General features: G+C 41.9%; 1 protein-coding gene across 1 annotated transcript; it reads right to left on the bottom strand.

Moving 5' to 3' along the window:
* Positions 1-23,605: 23,605 nt before the first annotated feature.
* On the bottom strand, positions 23,606-25,367 carry LOC308103017 (gap junction gamma-1 protein-like; the record flags this gene model as incomplete). Its single annotated transcript, XM_080452869.1, has 3 exons — positions 23,606-23,702; positions 24,395-24,640; positions 24,871-25,367. The coding sequence occupies 3 exons, from the start codon at positions 25,365-25,367 to the stop codon at positions 23,606-23,608; spliced, it is 840 nt and encodes a 279-aa protein (XP_080308995.1).
* Positions 25,368-27,560: the final 2,193 nt, after the last annotated feature.

The following is a 27,560-nucleotide window of genomic DNA, read 5'->3' as shown; positions in this document are numbered from 1 at the left end:
ACCTCATATTTGTGTAGAGTTCTCACATCCACTTTGGCTATTCAAAAATAGCAGATCTACAAGCTCATAACACGGCACAGAGTGCCGCACTACAAGCTTGTAGATCTGCTATTTTTGAAAATGGAGTGGTGCTGCCACATTTTGGGGGTCCTTGACATGAAAAAGTTTGAGCACCACTGATATAGAAACATGTTTTTTTCAGAAAACTGTTGGGAATTAGAAGACATTTGTAGAATCAGCTTCAGGTCTTAATGGGTTAAGATTGCATTGGCATTTCATTACCAGTAGACTAGGCTTAGTCTGTCAACAAAACATTCATCACATTTATAAAGGCAAAAAAAAAAGTGCAAACATTAACTGGAACGTCAACATCACTGTAGGTGTATATGTATAGGCCTATATATATAAAATATTCTTCTGTCTTAAACATTCTTCACTATAGGAAAAAAGACTGATAGATTGATTGAACATTCACATTAACCTCACACGAGTGAAGTGAGCGGTGCAGATGATGGACCCACATGACTTGACAGGATAGGGACATACATCATTAGTATTTGATACAATGGAAAAACACTTGGAAAAGGTAACTTTGATACCCTGGACAGGAGACTACTCCTCTGGAGCAGTCTCAGCCTGAGGTTTCTCAGGAGCCTCAGGCCTCAGCACCATCCACTCCTCTGGAGCACCCACTCCAGAGGAGCAGATAGTGCTGGCTGTCAGTCGGACACAAGGTAAAACAAAAAGAAACACGTGGAAAAAGTGAATAGCAGCTTAATTAAACTCGTCACTAAACACTTGGTATGGTAACACATCAGTATTTGATACAATAGAAACACAAGTGCAAAAGGTAACATCAGTGCAAAAGGTAACATCAGTGTTTGATAGCATGGACAGGAGACTACTCCTCTGGAGCAGTCTCAGCCTGAGGCTCCTCAGGAGCCTCAGGCCTCAGCACCATCCACTCCTCTGGAGCACCCACTCCAGAGGAGCAGATAGTGCTGGCTGTCAGTCGGACACAAGGTAAAAAAAATTAAAGGAAACACATGGAAAAAGTGGTTAGCAGCTTAATCAAACTCCTCACATTTGTGGCAGACATAAAGCTGCTCTTGATCTGTGCATGTGCCCACTCTCCACAGACAGTGCACTTTACCCAAGTCTCCTCTGGCCTACTCAGGTAGTCCCTTTCACCGCAGAAAGCGCATGCTGCATCAGCGTCATCTTTATTGGACGGCGTGGCAGACTTTTTGCCTACCGTAGAAGGCACAGCAGACCTTTTGCCCGCCTTAGAAGGCACAGCCCTTTTGCTCACCCTAGAAGGCACAGCAGCTTTGGGGGCAGCCTTGGAGGAAGCTTTGGGGACAGCCTTGGAGGAAGCTTTGGGGACCGCCTTGGAAGCAGCCTTGGGGGTGGCCATGGGAAGGTTCAGTTTTCTTTTTGCCATCGAGACACGCTTTTCCTCTTCCAATGCTGCTTTCACAGGGGTGTCTGTTAGAATGGCGGTGGTCCTTTTTCTTCCCCGTGTCTGTGTCGTCCTAGGTCCAGCCTTGGGTAATGGTCGGATCAACTCCGGACTGAAACTGGTGCAAGGCCCAACGTTGCCTTGAGCTGGCAGTGTGGAGAGGAGTCAGAGCGTGGAAAGGAGTCAGAGGAGTGAGAGCGTGGAGAGGAGTGGCGACGTGGATACGGGTCACACCGTGGAGAGGAGTCGGAGGAGTCAAAGCATGGAGAGGAGTGGCGGTCTGGATACTGGTCACAGCGTGGAGAGGAGTCGGAGTCGAAGCGTGGAGAGGAGTGGCGGCCTGGATACTGGTCACAGCGTGGAGAGGAGTCAGAGGGGTCACAGGGTGGAGAGGGGTCACACCGTGGAGAGGAGGCAAAGCGTGGAGAGGAGTGGCGGCGTGGATACTGGTCGCGGCGTGGATACTGGTCACAGCGTGGAGAGGAGTCAGAGGGGTCACCGGGTGGACAGGAGTGGCAGAGTGGTCAGGAGACTGAGCAGTCCCAGCCTGCAGCTCCGGAGCAGGTGGTACTGGCCTGTCTGTCACGTACGCCGGTGCGAAATCTGTGTCACCAAAGATGTTGCGATTGAACGGCCAAATCCCCGTGCATCTGAAGCCGGCCATGATGTTGGATGGTGTTGCCGCAGATGGCAACGCTGTTCTTACAATCCCTGGGACAACAAACAAAAATACAAACAGAAAAAGAGAAATGATTTAGCCTGGTTTGATATGTATTCCAGCTGAAAATGTAAGTGCTTTATGTTGTGGATTTTGAGTACATTCGGTTTTGTGTCATTGTAGCTATACTTTGAGTTAATTTGTTATAGTTTTGTACAATGTTGCTTTGTGATAGTGAACCTGTTGGTTTTGTATTTCAGACCATAGGCTACTCATATCAGTAAAGTCAGACTGTACCAAGCTAGCTCTCAACTACATTACAAATCATAGGCCTACCTGGCAAATCGTAGATGGACATAGTCTTGCCCGGATTTCATCCATTGGTCCATTGCCGTGTTTATGAACCTCTTCAATGGGCCGTACACGCTGCGATCTAAGGGCTGCAGCTTGTGGGAGCAGTGGGGGGGGGGAAGGACAGCAGCACCACTCCATTTTCCCTACAATAATCAATGCCCTCCAAAGAGAGATGAGAGACATGATTATCCAGCAGGAGAAGGACTTTCGATTCCCTGGTTGCTCTTGAGTGGAGCACAAAGTGCTTCAGGTAAATCAAAAAGTCCTTCTCCTGCATCCACCCAGATCCACTGCACGACCCGATGCAGCCTGTGGGCCCGTCCCGCACAAAGTGGTCCTTGAAATTCTTCCGGGGGAAGACAAAATGGGGTGGGATGCTGTTGCCCTGGGCACTGACCGCAAAGGCCATTGTGACCAGGGTCCCCCTCTCCGCAGAGGTCATGGCCCCGACCTGCTTCCGTCCCCTGCTGGCAATTACCCTGTCCGGTACCTTTCATCAACCAGAAAGAAATGTTGGATTAGGCTACAGTGTGAAATGTTTTGTTAAATTACAGTGTGAAATATTTTGTTATAATGTTGAGGATGGAAATAAACTAAAGTAGGCTAAATACCTGAACAGTGACGGTGCTGGTCTCGTCAACGTTCCAGATGTCTTTGGCTTGGAACATGTTCAGGTCGAGGACCTTCAAAACAAATCAAATCAAATGTATTTGTAAAGCACATTTAAAACAACTTGCATTGCAGGCCCTACCAAAGTGCTTCACAGGTCAAAATACATTACGAAACAGTCAGTAGGCCTAGGCCTAATAATAATAATAAAAAATAAACACACAACACAGATATAGGCTACTTAAGACAGTAGGGGGAAAAGGAATAGAAAAGAAAACATTAAGAATAGCAAGGCAAAGCCTTCATTATCATCATTAAAGTGCAAGTTCATCAAGGGGATTCAAAGGCTTGTGAATAGCTATAAAAGGGTTTTAAGCCTGGTTTTAAAAGACTTAACAGAGGGGGCACACCTTGGACAGGTTGTCAAAGAACTTCCCCACGTTGACTGGGTTGAAGCTGGTCGCTCGAGAGAGGCTGGTGGGCTGTGGACGTCTGATGGACAGGGTCCTGTTGCGCTCCAGGAAGCCGGCCATCCAGTCCTTCCCGGCCATCTCTCTCACAGCCCAGACCTCTGGGAACGTACAGCCATAGGTCCTGGCCAGCTGAAAGGCAAGCCTACGAACCTGATGGCATCAAAAGTGAATTATTAGAAGTTGGTTCAATTTCAGTGATAGTCACAAATCCATGTAGCCTATCTTTATTTTTACACATTAGCCTATTATAATAATAGCCTAATAGGCTAATAATAATAAAAAAAATTATAGCTTGAATTTATATAGTGCCTTTCAAGACGCTTTACAAAATCAACAGACAAACAACCAAACAAAACAATTAGGCCTAAATGCCATAAGCCTGAGTGAATAGGTGTCTTTTGAAGGCAGCTTTAAAAGAGTCCAGTGTTGGAGCATAAAATAGCCTAGGCTAGGCTACTCCTAATAGGCCAATGTAGCCTATTTGTAGGCTATAAGTTGCCAAAACTGGAATAAAACCAAGTAAAACAAAGGGTGAATTAATTCACATTTTAATGAACTAGGCTAGGCCTATAGCCTAATATCCAACATATTTGAACAATTATATAGGCCAGGGGTCTTCAACGTTTTCAGGCCAAGGACCCCCTAGCTGCGAGAGAGATGAAGCAGGGACCCCCTACTCTATATTGTATAAAATTGTGTTTCAATTGTGTTTTTTTACTTAGTCTGCTCTTTTTTTCCCTCTACACCTATAGCCTCTTTGCCAAAAATAGCCGATCTACAAGCTCTCAACGCCTCGCAGCACGAGGCGTTGAGAGCTTGTAGATCTGCTATTTTCGGCTAATGTTCCCCTCAGAAAAGGAATTCTATAGGGTTGTGGTTAATGTAAAAAAAAAAAATCATATCACACAAAGATTTGGCGGACCCCCTATAGTAGCTTTGAGGACCCCCTAGGGGTCCCGGACCCCCTGTTGAAGACCCCTGATATAGGCTATGTTGCCTATAACACTTGTTCAAACTGTTTATAATTGTGCATAAGGTAGCCTAGGCCTACATAGACTAAGCCTATGACATAGTTTATGGACCTAACCTAATATAAATTATAAGCATAGCCTAATTTATTTTATTAAGTGCTGGTCATGATGCATGATAGGCTAAACCTAGTGGAACAGCACAATTAGGCTATAGCTAGCATAGGCCTACCAGGTCACACTTTAGCCAAGCCTAGGATAGCCTAGCCTATTGTGTTGTTCCACTAGGGTTGCCAACCGTCCCGTATTAGCCGGGACGCCCCGTATTTTGACCAAAAGAGGCGCGTCCCGTACGGGACTTCACTTGTCCCGGTAAAGGGAAGATGCATATAATAATTTAAAAAAAAATGTGCGTCTGCCTGCCTATGTGTTTGTGTGCTGTATACGAAGGACGCTAGGACCCTGGGGGTGCCACTCTGTTGACAGGGCAGGCTCAGTGTGCGTTCTCTTGTGTCTGCCTGTGTGAGACTTTCCTCATTGTGTATGTGGAAAAATGTGCGCTGGTTCAAGCGGGCGAAATAAAATAAAGGTGCACGTGCATCTCTAACATTGGCATTGCTCTACCGAAAATAAGTTGCTGCATGTGAGGTTACGGTATATCATACTAACTAGCTTATAGTTAGTTAGACACGGACTGAGCTACAACAGCATAACAGCCAACGTGCCTGGCCCCAAAACTGAATGAAAGAATGAGCTGTCTCCTCTCTAGGGTTGCCAACCGTCCCGTATTAGCCGGGACGCCCCGTATTAGCCGGGACGCCCCGTATTTTGACCAAAAGAGGCGCGTCCCGTACGGGACTTCACTTGTCCCGGTAAAGGGAAGATGCATATAATGATAAAAAAAATGTGTGCGTCTGCCTGCCTATGTGTTTGTGTGCTGTATACGAAGGGCGCTAGGACCCTGGGGGTGCCGCTCTGTTGACAAGGCAGGCTCAGTGTGCGTTCTCTCGTGTCTGCCTGTGAGACTTTCCTCATTGTGTATGTGGAAAAATGTGCGCTGGTTCAAGCGGGCGAAATAAAATAAAGGTGCACGTGCATCTCTAACATTGGCATTGCTCTACCGAAAATAAGTTGCTGCATGTGAGGTTACGGTATATCATACTAACTAGCTTATAGTTAGTTAGACACGGACTGAGCTACAACAGCATAACAGCCAACGTGCCTGGCCCCAAAACTGAATGAAAGAATGAGCTGTCTCCTCTCCTCCTCCTCCTCCCCCCGCAGCTGCAGCAGCAGGTTAGCAACTGTTATAGTAACTGTTCCAAAATGCATAGATTTCTATGTATTTCAGGGATTTGGGGGGGCTGGCTTTTTTAATATGAATTTCATAGATTTCTATGTATTTTAGGGGTTTGGGGGGCTGGCTTTTTTAATATAAATTTCATAGATTTCTATGTATTTTAGGGGGTTGGGGGACTGGCTTTTTTAATACAAATTTAATAGATTTCTATGCCTTTAAGGAGTTTGGGGGGCTGGCTTTTTTAATATAAATTTCATAGATTTCTATGTATTTTAGGGGGTTGGGGGACTGGCTTTTTTAATATAAATTTCATAGATTTCTATGCATTTAAGGAGTTTGGGGGGCTGGCTTTTTTAATATAAATTTCATAGATTTCTATGCATTTCAGGAGTTTGGGGGGCTGGCTTTTTTAATATAAATTTCATAGATTTCTATGCATTTCAGGAGTTTGGGGGGCTGGCTTTTTTAATATAAATTTCATAGATTTCTATGCATTTCAGGAGTTTGGGGGGCTGGCTCCCCCAAAATAATTAAATAACACAACCCTAACCTAACCCTAAAACCGAAATAAAGTAAAAAAAAAAAAAAAAAAAAAAGTACCATAATCCGCCCAAAACCGCAAAAGAAATCGCGCGCACGCGCATTGGCGACACATGCAGAGCGCGTGCATGTGTCCCGTTTTTCCATTTCTGAATGTTGGCAACCCTATGTTCCACTGAGCTGTTCCAATGCATTATGACCAGCACTTTTACATCTAATCTTACCTCCCTAGGACTGAGGCCATAATAAATATCAGCCGCCTTGAGCAGGCAGTCTCTGAGAGCAGCTTCATGCTCTCCAGAGAACACCCTGTTGTGCGCCCTGTAGCCTGGTAGTGGTGCGCCAGGATCCAGGCGCCTCCTCTGAATAAAACGCCTCAGAGTGGCTTCTGGAACGCCGTGGACTGTGGCTGCACCACGGACAGACAGGCCACCCAACACAGCCTCAGTGGCAAGGCCAAAGGCATCGGGTGGGTAGATGCCTCAGGTAGTCCTCCTCACTCTTACCCTCGGCATAGTAGGCTAATATACATTTGGACCATAACAAAGTCACATACAAATACATTGCATTGCATACATAGTATTAACAGTGCAATGTCAAAAGTATTTGGTTGGCTTTGTAGCCAAATGTAAGACACCCTATTAACATAACAAAACAATTCACCCCTTTTTTTCACATGCATGCACTGCATTGTTATATTTCCAGTCCAATAAAGAAGCAGAGTAGCCATATGTAACCAAGTGTGAAAGGGTCTCTACAAAAATTAAAATTAAAATCTTCAAAACACATTAGGCTAGGCCTGTCCTGTAAACAACGATACATAAATGCATTTACGCATCATTATGCGTAATGCGTCGTTCGTCCCTCCGGTCCCTGCCGCTACGTTAAACTAGCTAGCACACAGGCTAATGCATATTTTTCAATTCTGTCTTCACAGAGAGTTAGCGAACAGATTAGCCTAACAGACAAAATCCATTAACAGTCGACACAAAATACATACAGCCGTGCAAACGGAAAACTCACACATAGGATAATATTTACTTACAGTATGGGAAAGTAGGTTTGTGGCTGTATCTCCACCAATTCTGGGTGAAACTACTTTATTTTTCCTCTCAATCCGTTTCGCGGGACTTGGAAAAGGATGACGTCAGCAGAAATCGTCATACTTCCTGTGCACCAGGCTAAACGGTCTGTGCGTCAACAGTCCCCCTGCGTCATTCGCCTCGGTTGTCCCCTATTACCATTTGTCTATACTTTTACTTACTTACTACCACTACATCTCAGAGGCAAATATTGTAGCTACTTTTAATCCATGACAATTATTTGAAAACGTTAGTTACGATGTAGATTTATATTATTACATCCCGAACCACTTCAGCCCTGTACGTTGGCTATTTGAAAATAGCCGATCTACAAGTACACAATGCTCAATGTGATTCATTGTGACCTTGTAGATCTGCTAGTTTCAAAGGATTTTTTACACATTATGATAACGGTAACATGGCAGTGGTTCGACCTCCCGTTAGTCCCGTTAGTCTGTAGTTCTATGACCATAGCTTCTGACTCACCGAACCCCACAGATGAGTGTTCGTGCATTATTTCGGGGAGATATCAGAACCATTCCCTCCAGCAGCTTTTTCAGAGCGCATTTGTCACACGCAGAAAGCGGCCCAATAGACAGTGCTTGGGCAAGCTTTATTTCAACACACCCTAGGCCATAGCACCCCCAATTAATATAGGCTGCAGTAGGCTACAGTATGTTGTGTATTGTAGGCTATGTAATGTTAGCCTACAGCTTGCACTTGAAATCCACTAATGTATTCTGTGCGTCATTACGCGCGCTGGAAACCTCCCAATGTTAATTGTTCCATTTACATAAGGTAAGCAGTGTCATGTCTTCATCAGTCTGTCATATCATTACTCGTGTAAATATACAAATCATTATATATTGTAACTCATAGAAGACTATCAGTTCACTGTCTTTATATGCGCTAAGGTGACAGCAATGTATACCGCTGGCCTAAAATTAAAAATGTACTTGAGTAAAAGTACAAAAGTATTGGCATCAAAATATACTTAAAGTAGGCTACCAAAAGTAAAAGTACTTGTTATGCAGAGTGTCCCGTTTCACAAGTTATCATCGTTATGTCTAAATGTATAATAATCTTTTGAAAATAGCCGATCTACAAGCTCACAACGCCTCACATTGTGACCCATTGTGTGCTTGTAGATCTGCTATTTTCAAATAGCCAACGTTTAGATAGGGCTGTGGTTGGGGATGTAATAATATAGGGTGACCATACGTCCTCTTTTACCCGGACATGTCCTCTTTTGGGGTGCTGTCCGGCCTGTCCGGGGGGGTTTATAAAATCCTTCAAATGTCCGGTGTTTTGGGTTTTTTTTTTTTTTTACAATGAAAGCGCTAACTATGGTACTTCCGTAACCCCGGTTTTGTAAATTGCGAACGAGTTGTTCACATTGTTAGTGTTGCCATGTCCGAATATTTACCGCAACTTCCAAAACAAAAATGTGCTTATTTTTCTGGCTTGTTTTGGAGGAATGTTTCCTTATTTCTCTCACGAGACTTAGCAACACAGCTGCTGACAGGCTGGAGGCACACGTGACCAAACACACACACACACACACACACACACACACACACACACTCACACAGAGACACACTGAACAGCATACATCGCGCTCAGCGCTGCCTGTCATTCATTGCTCCCCGACTGAGAAAAGTTACACAGACCCCTCTCCCATAAAACATCCTGTCAGTTAAATTGAAATGTAGCCTAATAATTCATCAAGAATTAATAAGAATTAATTTTAAATGAAATATTATCAATGCTTGATCCAGCAAAAGGTACCAATCGTATGCTATATTATGTCTAATTTATATGAATAAAATAAAATGTGTTTTTTTTTGTTTTAGATATACATGGACGGTACATTCAAGTCCTGCCCAAGGCCATTTTACCAGTTCTGTTCAATACATGGCCTCTACTTGGGCAGGGTGGTACCATTCATAACGGTCCTAATGAGTGGAAAGACAGAGGCAATGTACAGCGCCTCCGGCAATGTACAGGAGGGTTGCGCGCCTCACAGGACAACCGTAAGTGTGTGTGTGTGTGTGTGTGTGTGTGTGTGTGTGTGTGTGTGTGTGTGTGTGTGTGTGTGTGTGTGTGTGTGTGTACGCTCACTGCACCTGTAATATAAATATATTGTGGAAACTAGAATACTTTTTTTTTCCTCCTTCTTTCTCATCTATCATCCATCCATCTGCCTGTCCTCGTGCGTAAGATCAGAGTCCTCACAGACTTTGAAATGGCGCTCATGAATGCGTTCAGGGCGGAGCTGCCAGCAACCCGCACCACTGGCTGCTATTTTCATCTCTGCCAGAGCCTGTATCGGAAAATCCAGGACCTTGGCCTGGCAGGTCAGTGATGGTGTATTAACACAACACAACAAAGAGTCATTCTGTGTGATTTCTTAATAGGATAAAGGATAAATGATTAAATAGATGTGATGTAGGTTATGTGTTATGTCTTGTAGAATGTGTTATATGTCAGTTAAATGAGTATAATATTATTAAGAGCTGACATTTTATTGTTGCCTGGCTATCCTGAAGCCCAGTTGACATAACAATACTGCTTGCAAATTTTACTTATTAGATTTTAGCCAGTAATAATTATTAAAAATAATATAAACATTGATGATGATGATGATGATAATGATAACAATTATATTATTATTATTATTATTATTAGTAGTAGTAGTAGTAGTAGTAGTAGTAGTAGTAGTAGTAGTAACATTTGAGAAGGACATAGTGGTCACTGAGATCTCTTGCATGGTTATTATAAGGTTATCTCTTACCATTTATTTCATATCCTTAAAACAGACAATAAAAACACATTCAGCAGAAGTCATGGGGTCATCTATTTGAATAGGGCCTACATCGCCACATTCTTAATTATAATTATAACTATTATAATAATATTACCATTCATTCATTCTTGGGTTGAAGCTTTTTTGTTCATTTGTAAAAAAGAAAAATAGTATTGAGCGTTGAGTGCTTATGATTAGATTTTAGTAAGTAAACGTACTTCTTCACTCAACGTTTGCAGGTCCATATAGGCAGGACCTGACCCTCAAGGATTGGGTGAGGAAGGCTATGGCCACAGGGTACCTCCCCGTTGCCCTCTTGAGGCACAATTTCAGGGCCTTCGCCAGGAGCAGAGAGACCCGCCAGCTGATCCGTCGATACCCCCCTGTAGGTGACTTCCTACAATACATGGAGGACACCTATGTGGGGGAACATGCATTGTTCCCGCCTGCTGTGTGGAGTGTTTATCGCCGTAGATCCGACAACATGAGCAATAACTGGGTGGAAGGTAACGCTTTAGATTTATTTTATTATTAATATTAATATTATTGTTATTATATTATTCGTTGTTGTTGTTATTCTTAAGATTATTGTTATTCATTTCTCATTCCAAATTTGTACTATTTGCTTCAATAACACTGAGCAACGTGGAAATGAAATGTCAATGTGCTATGTGTGCTTATGAATCTATGATTATTTCAGCTTGGCATCACAGATGGAACATGCGGGTTGGCATGCGGCGCCCCTCCATCTGGGTGTTCATCCGCAAGCTGAAAGACGAGCAGGGGATCGTGGAGACCGTGTGTGGCCATGCAGACCGCGGGGATCGAGCACCCACCGAGCGGAGAAAATGGCGGCAGCTGGAGGAAAGGTTTGAGAGTTTCTTTATACTTAGAATAATGAAATAATAAAAGGCTGTAGGTCCAGGGAGCAGTGGAGGCTTCAGCCTATTAGCTTAATTGGTCATTTTAGGAGCATCCACACTGACATGGATCTGGAGTTGTTATTGAACTTATTGTGTACAACAAAAATGTTTTCACCTACTAACATTAATATTGCTATATTCATTAATTACTAATATTAATTACATAATGATTTTCTCAAACAGGCTTGGGAGGCTCCGGCGGCAGTACCGCAGAGGAGAAAGGACCCTAGACCAGTATTGGGACGCAGTCCAATATTGCGTCCATACATTTGTGTAGGCCTTATACCTAATCATTTTTATTTGATTTTATTTAAATTCAAATAGGATTTAAAGATGGAGTGCCATGATATTTTTCAACCCTAAAACCTGATCATAAGGTATTATTATTATGTAAGGATTTTTTTCAAAAAGAAAAAGTGTACAGTAAGTGTTAAAATGTTGTTTTTATGTAGACACACCCACCAGTTCATTAAGTATACCTGGTTTCACTTAGCACCACCCATCTAATCCAGTCCCTCCGCCTCCTCCTATAACACCACCCACCTGTCCTAGTCCTTCCCCCTTATCACTAAAGGACTGCCCATGGTTCTGCCCATTTGTTTACAAAATGGCAGGAGGACAAATTGGACAAATACAGCCATATATGTTTGAACCTGAATCTGGTTCAGATGAAGATGAGGAGGAAGAAGAAGAACTACTCCATAACCGGAAAGCCTCATCAACCCTTTGCTCAAATCCCAAATGCTCATGTGTGCAACGGATAAATAAAAGGCTTAAAAGGACAACTTTGTTTTTTTACAACCAAGGTTTATATTTTAGCTTGTAATTAAAGTAAATAAAAGATGAGTGTTATTTCTTTTTCATTTACTGCTTTCTATAGTTTTAGCAATTTTCGCGATATTTTTTACAGTGGGCGGGGGCATTCTGTCCGGTGGCTAAATATGCCTTTTTTACACAATAAAAAAGGTACGGTGGTCTTTGATGGCCAGATGTGATTATTATTGGGGGCTAGAAGAGCTACTGTAAATAATAATAAAGAAAACGCCGGGTTATTGTGTAAAAAAATACATATTTAGCCACCGGACAGAATGCCTCCCCCACTGTAAAAAAGATCGCAAAAATTGCTAAAACTATAGAAAGCAGTAAATTAAAACATTTTAACACTCATCTTTTATTTACTTTAATTACAATCTAAAACATAAACCTTGGTTGTAAAAAACTAAAGTTGTCCTTTAAACAGAACCATCAGTTGTCATACATTCTTACAGATGTGCCATGGTGATGTTCAATATCCTGTGATCCAAGTAGAACTTTATCTTACAATGACTATGGTATCCATTACATCAGTGACATTATTTATAGCATCACTGCACACATTTTACTATCATTACAATGCATTTGTATTCCTTCAACCTGACATTCCCATTTAAATGGGCTATGTATTCTTTCCATACATCCCCTTACTAGAAAATGGAAATATAAGCTACAGTATATTACAGTAGGCATATGCATATAAAACGTCTAACTAGATGCTCTCATAATGTATTCAGAGCCATTTCCACCTTGATAATACACTTCTGTTTGCAGAGGCACAGATAATTCGTTTCTTTTTTATTATATTGACAAACAATCACGCTATGTATCTAATCCAACTGAACTAGCTCTAGCGACCCTAACGTTGGCTGAGACTGTATGACTCGAGTTGGTCCCGCCCGCGTCGGTATGTTCTGCCGATTTAATGTAAATGTTTTACCTTCTGAACATCGTATGAAAAATCTAAAGGTAGGCGCCGTAACCTACATATGTCTGTTGTTCCGACGGCGTGAAACAACGCATCGATGGACTCAAACAACCGTTTAAAACCTTAGTTTGTTGGCAGCCTGCGTTGAATTAACATGGAGGCTCGTCCCTGATCTAACTCTACGCCATGTTAAACGGCGATGCGCGTTCACGACCAGCACTGTCTCTGCACGTTGAATTCAACGCAGAGTCGCAGACCGGCACAAAACTCCGATTTAAAAGGTTGTTTCAACCCACCATTAATTTCTTCACACCGTCGTAACAACAGACGACTGTAGGTTACCGCGACTACCGTTACATTTTCCATACGATGTTCAGAAGCGATCTTATTGACGCTGAACTAAATCCCACAACTAAACGGTGGGGGAGGTCACAGACACAAGGCTATGTCAAACCGATTCATGCTCCTAAATCATTTTATTGGGGCTGGCGGATGTTTTAATTTACCGGTAACGCTCCTGAGGTGCTGCTTTCTGTGTCTCCAGGATAAATCGTCGGAATAACCTGGCTTCAGTACTTTCCTGTTTGCAAATCCCATATTGACTTGCACTAAGTTGGTGAAGCAGTCATCAACAAAATGGGAACTACACACCCGAAGCCTGGTAGAGGGGGCTGAGGGAAAAATCCTGTCTTTATAAATGAAATTAAGCCATTGATCACGTTTGTCCGTGTCAATGGGCAAAGTGTGAAACAACTGTTTGATAGCTGTCACACAGCAGCACAGAACAAACCCTGCCATGGTCACACACGTGTGTTCGAGGCAGCTCCGCCCACAAAAGGTTGTAGTATAAATGACAATGATAATGAGGGGAGGTGCGGTGGGTGGGTATGGGCATTGTTACGTCAGTATGTCGCTGTTTTTGGATTGGCACGTTTGACTCTCAAGGTTTCAGCCTCCAGGAAAAAACTCCAAATAGTCAGAGAAAACATGAAACACCTTAAAACCACCAGCGGGGGCCTTAATGAAGTTCTATCAACCTCATAGACACATGAAAAACAGAAAAAGTGCAAAAACATGGCACCACCTCTTTAAGTTTATGTTTGCATGTTTGGAATTGGAACAGCTGAAATCATATCAGCTCATATCAGCAGTGGTGGAGAGTAACTAAGTAAGTACTCTGTACTTAGTATACTTTTGATGTATTTGTATACTTTAAGTATTTCCAATTCCAAATACTTTTATTTCTACTCCACTGCATCTCTAAGGCAGATATTGTACTTTTACTCCACTATAATTATTTGAAGTCTTTACTTACTAGCAGTGGTGTAAAGTAACTAAGTATATTTACTTAAGTACTGTACTTAAGTAAAATGTTGAGGATTATTTACTTTAGTGGAGTATTTCCAATTTTTTTTACTTTTACTTCTACTCCACTACATCTTTAAGGAAAATATTGTACTTAACCACTTAACCCCATTTCGGCCATTTGAAAATATTTGTATACATATGAAAACTTGAAATGTGACATTTCTGAATAATGAGAACTTCCACTTTTGGTACTTTAAGTACATTTTGACACCAACACTTTTGTACTTTTTTGTTTGTATTTCGAATTCAGATCTAAGCTCACATTGTGAGCTGTAGGTCTGCTATTTTCAAGTTATTTGTGAGATTGTAGATCTGCTATTTTCAAAGATTTGTATACATTTGAAAAGTAGGTCTCTCTATACTTTATACTTTTGTTACTTTAACTACATTTTGATGTCAATACTTTTGTACTTTTACTCAAGTAAATTCAGAATTCCTTTATTTTACTTGCCTTTTTGATGGGAAGCGGGTGGGGGGTGCGGCTGCTTTTTGTTATGACCTTTCATCATGATTTCTTTTTGTTTTTTTAACTGATGAATACATATATCTGCCAGCTGTGAAAGGTCAATTAACAATTTAAGTCTGGGCTTTGCTTATTATATGCAAAAAAAAAGTTCTAATTTATATTCCCTCATTTAATATGAGTGAATAGTTGATCAACAATATACTGTAGGCAGCGTTGGGCAAAAACATGTTTATAGGTGGGAATATGACCATTCCTCTCTATTACAAAAATAGACTAATTGGACCCAGAAATGTTGTTTTTCTATTTACTATTAATATTGAAATGTAATCTATAGGCCTATTGTATGAAAATAAACTTTGTTGCTAAGAGTTGAGTGTTGAACAAACGGCACAATGTCACAAAATGAGTGTCCTACTCTCGCTCTGTAGCCGCACCGAGGCACGCCCACAGCCGTATAGTGTCGGATATTACCCGATGTTTTTCAATAAAACCATATTTGATAGACATAGGTATCACCTACATGTTACTGATTACAGGGAATGTTATATTATTATATTATTATATTATTTGATTATTATGAACAAAGCCTAGAAGGCTGCCTAGCTGGCTGCTAGCTAGCTCTGCTGCATCCCTGCTAGCTCAGCAGGCCTACCTAGCTACCTAGGTACTACAAGCTGGTACCTAGCTCAGCTATTTTCGGTGCAAGACCAGAACAGAAACAAGCAGTACAGTGTTTGCTACGGTTTCATTTTAACATGTTGATTTATCTGCACCAGAATGGGAGAAGAATTTGAAAACACTGCTCCGTGAAATGGAGACAAAGGAGGCTGACACTACTAATAAACGGGTTACAAAGCCCAACCGGCGATACGTCATTGAGAGTGATGAAGAGGAGAAGTGTCCTGGAAAGAAGAGGGCTCGTCAGGAGGACGAAGAGGAGGAGAGACCTCTTTCAAAGAAAAAGGTAACTATACTGCATCCATTGCGTGTTGTATTTAATGTACATTACAACAAGTTCAAGATAAATATGTTTAGATTGAACTGCATTAACAGTAACTGTTTAAGGTAACCAATCAACGTGTGTGTGTGTGTGTGTGTGTGTGTGTGTGTGTGTGTGTGTGTGTGTGTGTGTGTGTGTGTGTGTGTGTGTGTGTGTGTGTGTGTGTAGGCTTCAAGTGAGATGCAGAAGGAGCAGGACAATTTGATGTGGGAGAAAAGAAAAGTGCAACAATTCCAGATGACCATTCAAGAATTGAGGGATGAAAACATGGTCCTGAAAAATGAGAATGCTCACTTGAAAGACCTCATAATCAATTGTAAGTATTTCTTCATTATTTTATTGCTATTTGTCATTGACCCACATATTTCCACATATGGCAGATGGAGAACTGTAAGCTCCATTGAAAGCCTATTCGTAAACAGAAACATCCTCTGATTGTATTAAACTCACCAAGATCAATCATTGGCATGGTATGAGCACAATAAGCAACATGTAGCCATCATGTTTTTGTGTTTGAGTTTGGAAGCACTTGTACATCACTCAATGTTCTGTGCTCAACAGGAACAACTTTATTCATAAAGACTAATACATGGGCACTTCAGAAGAGTTTAATACAATCAGATTGGACTTTTCTGTTTCATAAATGGGCTCTCAATGGAGCTTGTGCATCTAAGTTGCTTGCAACTATGTAGATCTGATGATTGTAATTTGTGTGATTCTTTCCCCCTATATTACCCCACACTAGATATTCCTCAAATGAAGAAGGACATCGCCTGTCTTGCTGGGAGAGTAAGTTCCACTTATCTGTATGACTATTTTCTTGTTACTTCATCAGAGCTAGGGATTTTTATGATGTTGGGCAGATTTTTAATTGTTCAAGAGCATAACATAATGTTTTTCTTCTAACAAGAGTGCAGCAACCTCTGTGGTGACCTCTGTGGAGATCTCTGCAAAAGATTTAGAGGTGAGTAACATTTTGTTGTTGTAAGGAGGATGCATATTTTCTGATGTGGCTCTGCAGGAGGCAAGCATGCAGTCTGCAGGTCTGTGTTTGTCCAGGGCTAATCTCACAAACTGCTGGATCAGATCAGTGCCAATTGTGCACTGCCAACAGGTCAAGAACCTCCATCATTCTTTCTTTCACATGTGTTTTATAGCATAATGGGAATCAAGGGCAGTCAAGTTAGGCTGAACACCTTAGACAAATGAGTCACATGTCAAAGAAAACTAACTACTAAATAAGCCGTAGAGTTTAATCCCCCTTTAATGCATGTTGCTTCTCTTGTTAAAGCCTCAAACCACTGTGGCAGCTGTGGAGCTTCAGAGGAAGCAGCCTGATGATGATGATGAAGATGGTGGTGGAAATAACAAAGTAAGTCACTGATGTTTGACAGCAGTACTTATGTTTCATGAATGTACAGTTTTAAGTGAAGAAAAAGTTGGGGCCTATGAACCACACAAACCCTAGCATATGTCATAATAGGACATTTGCTGAAAACCTCATACATATAATTTAGTCATGTCACGGTTTCATTTCCAGATCAATGGAGAGAAAACAGAAGTTCTAGAGACAGTAAGTAGATGCATATTCTTAAAGATGCATAGCCTATATGAAATTGTTATCATTGGCTCTTGTTTTGGTGGGTAACTGAAAAACTGTTGCATTACTAATACATTTAGATGTGATTTTTTATTTTTCAGATTGAAAATGTGAAGGGGTTAGGGGTGTTCTGCAGAAAGGATGCGTGGAAGGCAGCCATGGGTGCGACCTCTCCCACAGCAATGGTGCGGACGCTCCTCCTTGGCACATTTCACCTTGAGACTCTACTTCAGAGCAACCTCAACGGTAAACAATATCAAAATCTCTTTAAATCAATCCTGTCATTAATAAAGAAAGACAGTTCACATGTGTTATCTTTTCTAAATGGATTCACCTAAGAATGGAAAAACTGTCAACCTTTTCCTACTCTGTTTTCTAAGGGCTAGGCTGTTATTGCTGCTGCAATTGTTGTGGGTAATGTTTATTTTATAATCATCCCACACTCTAGATCAGTGGTTCTCAAACTTTATCATTTCAAGGACCCCCATAACTCTTGAGAGTGTGTGATTGGAACCAAATGGACCATTTGTACACTCGTAGAGTTACAGACATGTAAGGGTCCATTTAGGACCCCCTCAAGGTGTCCCTGGAAGACCACTGTAGCATAAAGTTTTGGACCATAGTATTGTAAACATCAGCTGCTGCAAATCGGCAGGATTACCCACCTTTCATTCGCAGAATAATAATGATAAAATATTACTTAAGGTGGCAAGTCAAAGCGAGGCGATGGGGAGCAGTTGGAGGCCCCCCAGCTGGAGGCCCTGGACCCAGGGAAAAAGATGGCCATAATTGGTGAGTAAAAAGTATGACTTGAGAAAGGAAAAGAAAAGCTCATAGAGATGCATTAAATTGACTACTTTAACCATCCCTGTTTCACTATTTATTAGCTATCAATGGATCAGGTAAGTGAGGAAACCCATTATTGGTATTTGCAAAAGAAAAGATCATGACTAAAATCACTAATCAAATTGTTCCTCTTGCCATGGAGTGGAATGCTTGGAGTCTATAGTAAACTGAGCATTTGGTCCTGTCTTCTAGCTCATTATCTCCCTATCTCTTCTCTGTAGAGGCAACACAGAAGAAAGTGGCCACATGCAACCAAAGGCCAGCTGGGTTCAGCCATCAATTCCAAGCTGACAAGAGCTCAGACATCGCCAAAGGCAGACTAAGTGAAGAAAGCTGTGCTCCAATGTTTTGTGAGCTTGTAGTTCAGCTATTTTGTTTGTTTTATATTGAAACTCAAATATTGAAAACATGCCCATGATGCGAAAGAAAGCTGTGCTCCAATGTTTTGTGAGGTTGTTGATCAGCTATTTTGTTTGTTTTATATTGAAACACAAATATTGAAAACATGCCCATGATGGGAAAGAAAGCTGTGCTCCAATGTTTTGTGAGGTTGTTGATCAGCTATTTTGTTGGTTTTATATTGAAACAAATATTGAAAACATGCCCATGATAGGAAGGATGTGAACAATATAATTATATAATTTGTTTTGTTTTTCTGAATAAATGACTGTTAATGACTTTTAGATTTGTTTTTTATTTATTTAAGTAGGTAGGTATATGCATGTATTCCTGAACATATGTGTAAATAAACATATATGACATATATTTAAGATATATATTAATTATGTGCATATTTAACATGTATTGAATACATATAAAGATATGCATCTAAGTTTTAATATTATTGCTGTAGTTCTAGAGCTCTGTTTCACTTCAGTATTATATTTAGTGTGTTGGTCTTGTAGTTCAGGTAGTCTGTTAATTCCCAGGCGTCTCTTGTCTATCTTATTTTGTAGCATTGTCCCAGTGTTTCCTGTTGTCTTTCTAGCTGTTGCCTGTCTTGTCTCAACCTACGCTGTGATAATATGCTAACTTGGGTCACCTGTGTCCCGTTTGCCCCAGCCAATCAATGTGTTGATTGTCTTTGAGTTTCATCTGTGTGTAATTGGTTGCCTGTGTATATATACCACCTGTTCATCCATATTGGTTTTTGTCAGATCCTCTGTATGCTGTTAGTTTTGCCACCTGTTTTACAGGGGTAGGAGCATAAAGAACTGTGTTTGCATTTTGGGTAGAATTGTGTTTTGCTGCATTAGGAACAAGCTTAAAAAAAAAAAAAAAAAACATGACAACTACTGGCATTTGTAATCCAGTGTTTCCGAATATAGCCATCCCTTACACTGACTTCATGTTTACTCAATCACATGTTGTGATAAAGACCTGTAACACTGGCGAGGCCGGAAATGTACTATGGGGTGGGCCTGGGAAAGACAGACATTAGTCTGAACAATATTGGATCTGTTTATATGAGCATAGTCTGAAGGACTCTTAACACTATTCATCAAGACAAATAAACAATATTCATCAAGACAAATACACAATCTTTTACCTATATGATGTTACTCAAACCTTAAATTCATTTTCATATTTTTATGGAATCCACACACCCACACAGAATCCCCTTTAAAACTATTGCTACTACCATCACCAACGCAAGCTTTAAAATGTATCCAAAAGGACGTTTTAATAAACCAAAGGTTTGCCAACATTAAATATATATAAATTATAATGATATTTATTGACTTTTTCCAGTACACGATAGACACGGTAATGTTACCAAATAAGCACATCATTTCAGCACATCATGTGCTTGACCCCTAACCCCCCTCCCACCCATTACTGGTATTAAAAAACACAAGCAAATCATTATTAATAACAATCGCACATGTACATAACTGTGATACGGAATAATATAGAAAGGAATAGAATAGAGGCAGCAGAGAGAAAGCAGAGGAAGAAAAAACATTTGAAGAAACATTGGCAGAGGAGGTTATGAGGACGTATGAACACCTCTAGAATCCCACCATGAAGGGGCACATACACATCAACATGAATCAAACATTATAGAAAAGATGTGCAAACAAAAAACATAAATTCACACAACACTGACAATAGTGCTGTCAAACAAGTCTAAGAAGCTATCTAATGAAATCTATGAAAAAGTTTACTCTGCAACACAACACAATGTAATTCAATAGTGGGGGTCCTTGCTTCATCTCTCTCTCAGATAAGGGCTCCTTGGCCTGAAAAACATTGAAGACCCCTGCCTAAACATTCAGACGGCCACACCAGACCACATTTTCCTGCCATGGAACAAGTCCTTGTGGTGTCAAGAAATTATTCTGTTAAGTCCCCTCTGAGTCGCTTCTCTGCGTTTGTTTTCCTGCTAGCTGACATTCTCGCCGGGTCTTGGAGGTTGCCATCTCTTTCCACGTGTCTCCTACATTCTCCTGGCTGCAGGTCCCTAGAAGCAGTGGTAGCGTCTGTGTAGTTCGCTGGGAGGTACCTTGGGATATAGCAATTATAGAAGTTGATGGTGTGATTATAACCAGAGAAATAATCACAGTTTAAAAATTATCACACACTTCTTGTCCACGCTGTAAAGCACAACCAGCAGACCATATACATATGTTCTGGTCCTGCCCTAATCTCACCAAGTTCTGGTCTGGTATATTTAACGCTTACTCAAAGATGTTTAAAAAAGTCATCACTCCCAACCCCATTTGTGCATTATTTGGCTTTACACCAGAGACCCGTTCTATACAAGGCAAAGCACATGTAATCATAGCCTTTACATCTCTGCTCGCAAGGAGACTTATCCTCCTTTCATGGAAGTGTGACCAGGGCACTTAGGCCCGTAAACAGGATACCAGACTACGCCACTCTGGGAGTTTCACCCAGAGAATATTATAATATAATGCACAACCTTGAATACTAGACCACAGGTTATTATAATAAGAGGAGCAGAGACATGTGTTTCCAGTTGAAAGAGAATATTTGTTTTATTTATAATTAAAGGCAAAATAAGCAACGATCAATAATGAGTCAAACTGGAAGGGGTCAAGTTCATGAGTTATATTTATTTATCTTTTACAAAGACTAATTAAAATGTAATTCATAATCAATCAAACAGTATCAAAAGGGTTAAAATGGGGCAATAGCCTAGAATAGCAGTAGCCGGGGGCATAGGTGTCCTTGCACACAGGAGGGAGGCAGGGAGTGAGGGAGTGAGGAGAGAGGAGTTTTACCGCCACCAAAAGCGCACAAAATGGCACACACGCACTGAAAGACACAAGAGAAAATGTTAAAAACCACACAACACTGAAATCTTAAAACTAATCAGCATGCAGACAAACAGTAGATCATGCACTAAAACTAATACAAACTCCAATACAGCCAATCACCAGTGACCCCCCACCTGTCGGGACCACAACTATTAGCCACCCTAGTACTGGTACGGCCGGAGCCAAAGATACCTCAGTTTATGTTGTACATCTATTATAGAGCAGCTGGTTTGCACAAACACAATAAATCAAATAAACCAAAATAAAAATAAATATAATATAACCAAATCAAATAAAAAACAGCAGGGGAAAACGGAGCTTCTCCTAACAAAACAAAAAGGACATAATTAATAACCTGATCAATGACAAAACAAACTGCAATGTGCGCAGTGCGACTGCTTTACCTCTATACATAAAATAGAGCAGCACAGACTGGACAGACAGACAGCACGCCACGCACACCGGGAGCAGTAGCAACTTCGCTTACGAAGAGAACAGGTCGGGGAGGGGGGGAGCAGTGAGCACCTGCAGAGTAGGACAACATTAGGTTTCGCTAGGCTCACACATCAATATACAGTTAACACACATAGTTACATACGGTACCTTAAACGAGAAGCTGAACCGCGACGCTCCCGCACGCAACCCACGACCAGGCAGACGGACAAACGCCAACTAACAAGCGGCTGCGTACAGCCGCCTATTAATCAGCCTGGTGATTACGGGGGCGTTGCGTTGCATTGCGTTGCTAGGGGCAACCAGCGAAATCCCAACCCACTACAATCGAAGCAACACTCGCCACCCAGTTTTACCAGGTGGATTAAAGAGACTATGTATTTCTTGAAACTAGAGAAAATCAAATACTCACTTAAAGGGTCTGTTAAGAAATTCAAGGAGATTTGGACCCCCTTCCTTGACTATTACGAAAGTTTACAGGTGCCACTTGATGAGGAGACCTAAGTGGATGGAGCGGGGTCATCCCTATGTTCCCCGGGTTCTATGTTCCCCACTAAGGTTAGGGTTAGGGTTAGGTTTAGGTTAGGTCCTATATTCCCCGCTCTCCCTAGGAAAGCGGGTAACATAGGACCCGGGGAACATAAGTACGGTCCCGATGGAGCACTAGGCGTGACAGCAAGGTTCCCCTTTCCCTCCTTCCCTTCCCTCTCTTCTTCCTCTTTCTTCGTTTCCTTTCCTTTACTAATTTAGTCAGACTGTCTCTCTTTCCCTCTTTTTCTCTATTATTATTTTTCCAAATATTTGTGAAATATTAAGATAAGATCATTGTTTCAACAACATATAAATGCATATTTTGTATTTTGTATTGTATTCTTTTATTTTCTATTGTTACAAATGTGTATGTTTATGACAAAAATAAATTGTTACAAATTTGTATGTTTACGACTAAATAAAAAAACTTAAACATAAAAATGATCACACATGTTAGGTGGATATTTCTTTGCACGAGTACATGGATGTACATACGGATGTTTCATTATTTCACCAAAACATTTCTTAATTGTTTTATACAGTTGCTGCCTTTCAAAAGACAAATAATACTGTCTCCAAATAATACAGGCATATTTATGCTGTTTTACATCACCACGTGTACCTTGAGGCCTGTGCATTTGCCGCATCTGTGCAGGTAAGGTAATTGTACAGAGCTACACAGGCATGCACGATGTGTCCGGCCTTCTCTGGGGAACATTAAAGTTCCCGCCCCAGGATCCTCCACCTAACTGCCAAGATGCCAAAGGCATTTTCTATGACCCTATGAGCTCTGGAGTGATGATAATTGTACATTAGCTTCTCCTCTGAGAGATTGCGACCTGTACATAAGAGAGAGAAACAAAACAAATGCCATGTGTTATTAAGATGTGTCACAGCATGTTTCGGTGTGAGTTAAACAGTATCAGTGCTTGTCCCCCTGACATTGCGTTGTGGATTTCGATCAGTTCCCAGTGAAAAGCATTGGCAGAATCCACCCTCATAGGTAGAATTAAAGTTCGGTGGGACCACGCCCTTAAACTTTTAAAGTTTAAGACTCTGAACAAACATTAAAGGGATATGGATAGGGTAACTTGGACACATAAAGCCATATTTTTAGGCTTTCACCTGCCTGACAGATACATTAGTACTGGCCAAATCCAGAATCAGATGACGAGATGCTTGCCATTAGCTCGTCTTTGAAGACATCATAGCTGGTAGGGGTTTTGGAGAGCTTCAGCCTGGAGAAACAGGTGGATGCTTGTGGCAGTGATGATGTCGCAATAACTTCTACCTCCAGGTATTAGGCACAACGTCCCAGCCGGTCCAGAAACTTAGCAACCTCTTCAGCACATCTGAAGGACCTAGAGACAGCCAAGGTTGGTTTATTTTTTTATTGTATTAATTTTTTTTCATTTTCCAAAAAATATATAAAAAATAAATAAATAAATCGAAAAAACACGGCCCCTCGCGTATTAGGAGGGCAGGGAGAGTCAGCAGAACCAAGGACGGGTATTTTTGATGAATCTAACAGGTTAAAAATGGAGTTTGAAGTTATAATGGGTTTGTATAGGAAGGGGGCGTGTCTGATAAAATGAATATCAAATATCTAAATACTGAATCAAGAAACTTAAAAACTGTCTGGGGGGCTCACAAAAGCCTGAGTAGACGATAAAATTACCATACGTTTTTTTTAAAGTGAAATATCCCTTTAACTTAATCCTTTTCGCCTGCTGCGTCTCAAGACACGTCTCAAGAATCGTCATTCAGACATGAAAACCAACTCACCTGCTTGGAAGCTTCACCAGGTGAGGCAACAGCGACTTTCCTCAGGACCACCCAGGGGTTGATCAAATTACTTCAGTCTATATTAGTAAAACAGAGGTTGATGTGGGCACAGCATGCCTCCCAAAGTGGGTTTCCTTTTTTTGACCTGCAGGGAACATGGATGTAGAATATCTCCCAGACGTTGAGCACCAGGCTGATCAGAGACACGGTGCACATGATGGCAAGGAAGATGGTCTTCTCCGTCGGCCGCGACACGTAGCACTCTACACTGGGCGGGCAGGGATGCCCCGAGCACTGGCACGTAGCGGGCACTGGCACGTGGTAGAGGGCAAACATTAAGCTGACAAAGATCACTTCCACCGCAGATCGCACCAGGAGCTGGAGAACGTACCTACGCAACAACAGAGTTGTTCACCTTGAGGCATTTCAGTCCCTCTGGAAAAAACATTCTTGTCAAGCAAATATTGCCCAATACAAAACACACCATATACAGCAGTAATACAGCACCATAATACACAGCAGTATCATACATTAATTAAGAGGTGCACAGTGGATAGTGCCGTCTGTGCAAAATGTGTTTTGTCTCCCGTAACGAAACGAAACGTATCAGTAATCACTGACTGACGCTTTGCTTTTTCATTCACCCGAAACCTCGCTCCTCTGATCAGGGTGGCGTTAACCTCTTCCGGTCTTTCAGGGGTGATGGGAGCGTCTTGCAGTGTTTCCTGGATGGTGACCTCTTGCAGTGTTTTCTCGGCGATGGCGACCTCTGACGAGCTTTCCGGGGCGATGTCAGCCACTTGCAGCAACGGTCCGTCCGTGTCCCCCCCGTTCTCGCTCCCGAGCCGGATGACGTAGGCCAGGTAAAGGAGAGAGGGTATGGCCACCAGGACGATCTGGTAGCTGAAGAATCGGAAGGGGGAGAGCGGAGCAAAGGAGTCGTAGCACCGATTCTCGCAGCCCGGCACGGTGGTGTTGCACACAAAGTGGCGCTGGTCGTCGATGTAGATGGACTCTCCGATAGCGGTCAGCACGATGCGGAACACCACCAGCAGAGTGAGCGGGATCTTGCCCACCGTCGTGGAGTGCTTGTGGATGTGTGCGTGTGCGTGTGTCATACTGTGGCCATATGCCTGTATGATGTATGCATCGGCTTCCCTGATTGGCCAACCCAAACCGCCAGCTTAAATGATTGGCGTTATTTACACTCCTCCGGACCACTCTGGGGGCATTGGGGGGCCTCAATCAGGATGGTTGTTCTCCTGATGATGGGGTCATCTGATTCTGCAACCTTCTGTGGGAGAAAATGTAGTGATTTGAAACTTGCTTAGGTGATGGGGCTCAAGAAATAAATGTTCCACACATGACTCAGTTTGTGATCACCAAGTGTGATGCACTAAAACAGGAGTCTGCAACAGGGGTCTGTGACACCTAGGGGGCCCTCAGAGGTCCAGCCAAAAATGTGTGTGATAGGATCTTTTATTTACATTAAACACTAAAACCCTAGCATCCATATTCTGAGGGGATCTTTATCCAAAAGGGTTTGGTGTGTAGAGGTTCAAACAGAGAAGACCAAGTACAGACAAAGGTCAAGTGTAGAAGTATTTAGGGTTTAAGTGGTTAAATGTCTGAAAATGCACATCCAACCTATTCATAGAAAAGATTGTGTAAACAAATAAGTAAAAAAAAATGATGATAACTTGTCAAACAAGTCTATGAAGCCATCTATGAAATAGTTAATAATCTGCAACATACAATATGTAGTGGGGGACCCTGCTTCAGCTCTCTCAGCTAAAGGGCTGAAGACCCCTCCACTAGAAGACTCATCAATAAGGAACCTATTGAATAAATCTGGGGAAAATACTTACTGTTCCCGATGAACTGGCGGAGGAAACCTATAGCACGAGACATCTGTTCAAAGGTGCATTCATCCTCATTGACAGGAGCCAACATGATCTTGTCCAAGATCATCTAAAAAAAAAATCTCTGGTCATTTTCATTGTCTGGGAGTCATGGAAGCCTAATATTTTGTCATGCTTCACAGACAGTGAGCTGTAAATGTATGACAAAAAAAATAAGTCATACATTTTCTTGTTTGAACATGATGTGCAGTTTGGAAAGTTGTCAACATTTAAACAGGGGAAATGATGCCAGTGTCTGAGGTGACCATGGGGAGATTGACTGTTACAATCGATAGGTTTACCAATGTATAAATTGGACGTGTGGAGCGTTGTCCCGGATGTTTTAGCGAAGGTTCTGACAGCTTCCCTGTGTTAGCTGATCTGAGTGACTGCAGTGTTGGGTTGGGTTACGACATTAACTACTCTTATTTCCGCGCCGGCGGCTGCATTGTACTGGGATATGATCTGGCCCTGGCTGCTCCCCATGTTGTTATTAACTTGACTACCAATCATGCCTGGAGGCGACATGTCCATCTTGGGGACGGACATCATGTTAATAATGGTGGCAAGCGCTTCCATGGGTGCCTGCTTGGGGGACACACACTTCTTGGCGTCTGGAGAGACGAACTGGCCCACTGTGGAGGAGAAGCCTCCGCTTCCTTCCACAAACTGCACTGTCCACAGGAGGCTGTTCTAAAATAGAATAACAAAAAAGTAGACTTCTTGGAAGCAAAATAATACTGCACAGTTAGGATTAGTTGACATGTGAAAGGAAAAGTATCCTAAAATCTTACCTGCACTGAAATCCACCTTTCACACTGGTTATGGTGATCTCTTAAATGATTCATTCTCTTCTTAAGTCGTTCAAGGATGTTCTTTTCCTCCATTGCTACAGCAGCTGGTCTTGATTGAAAGGTGGGAGAAGGGCAAGTTACTGCTGCCTCACGCTGGGCAAGACCTGGGCTGTTGGTTGTCTAGGAAGTGACAACCGGAAACGGTTACATTTGGTGGAAGTACCGCCCAAGGAAATGACGTTGATGCTTTACAAATCTGTTAACATTCTCCATGAATGAAACAAGTGTTGTGATTGGTCAAACAATATAGTTTCCGGGGGAAATGCGTACGCCGGAAATCCTGCCCACTCAGGACTTCCTAGACACTCGCTGGTTTAGGTCGTGACCAGGCTCTTCTCTTCGCAGATGAGTGAGGCTTGGACCGAGGCTACTGCTGCCTAGAAGCAGCTTTGCAGGTAGAGGGGGAGTGCCCCTCCCCTTGATGGCCTATCAATTAAGGCCCATTCAAGTATAAAAAAATAATATATCATAGTGAAAATTAACATAATTACAATAAGACCTGATACATTAACTTGTGAAACAAAAGTAGACATAATCTTTCATGCTGTTGCAAAAT

The sequence above is a fragment of the Gymnoscopelus braueri genome (genome assembly GCF_963280865.1).
Source record: "Gymnoscopelus braueri genome assembly, chromosome: 16".
Classification (NCBI taxonomy): Eukaryota; Metazoa; Chordata; class Actinopteri; order Myctophiformes; family Myctophidae; genus Gymnoscopelus; species Gymnoscopelus braueri.
This window is presented reverse-complemented; position numbering and strand designations above follow the sequence as displayed.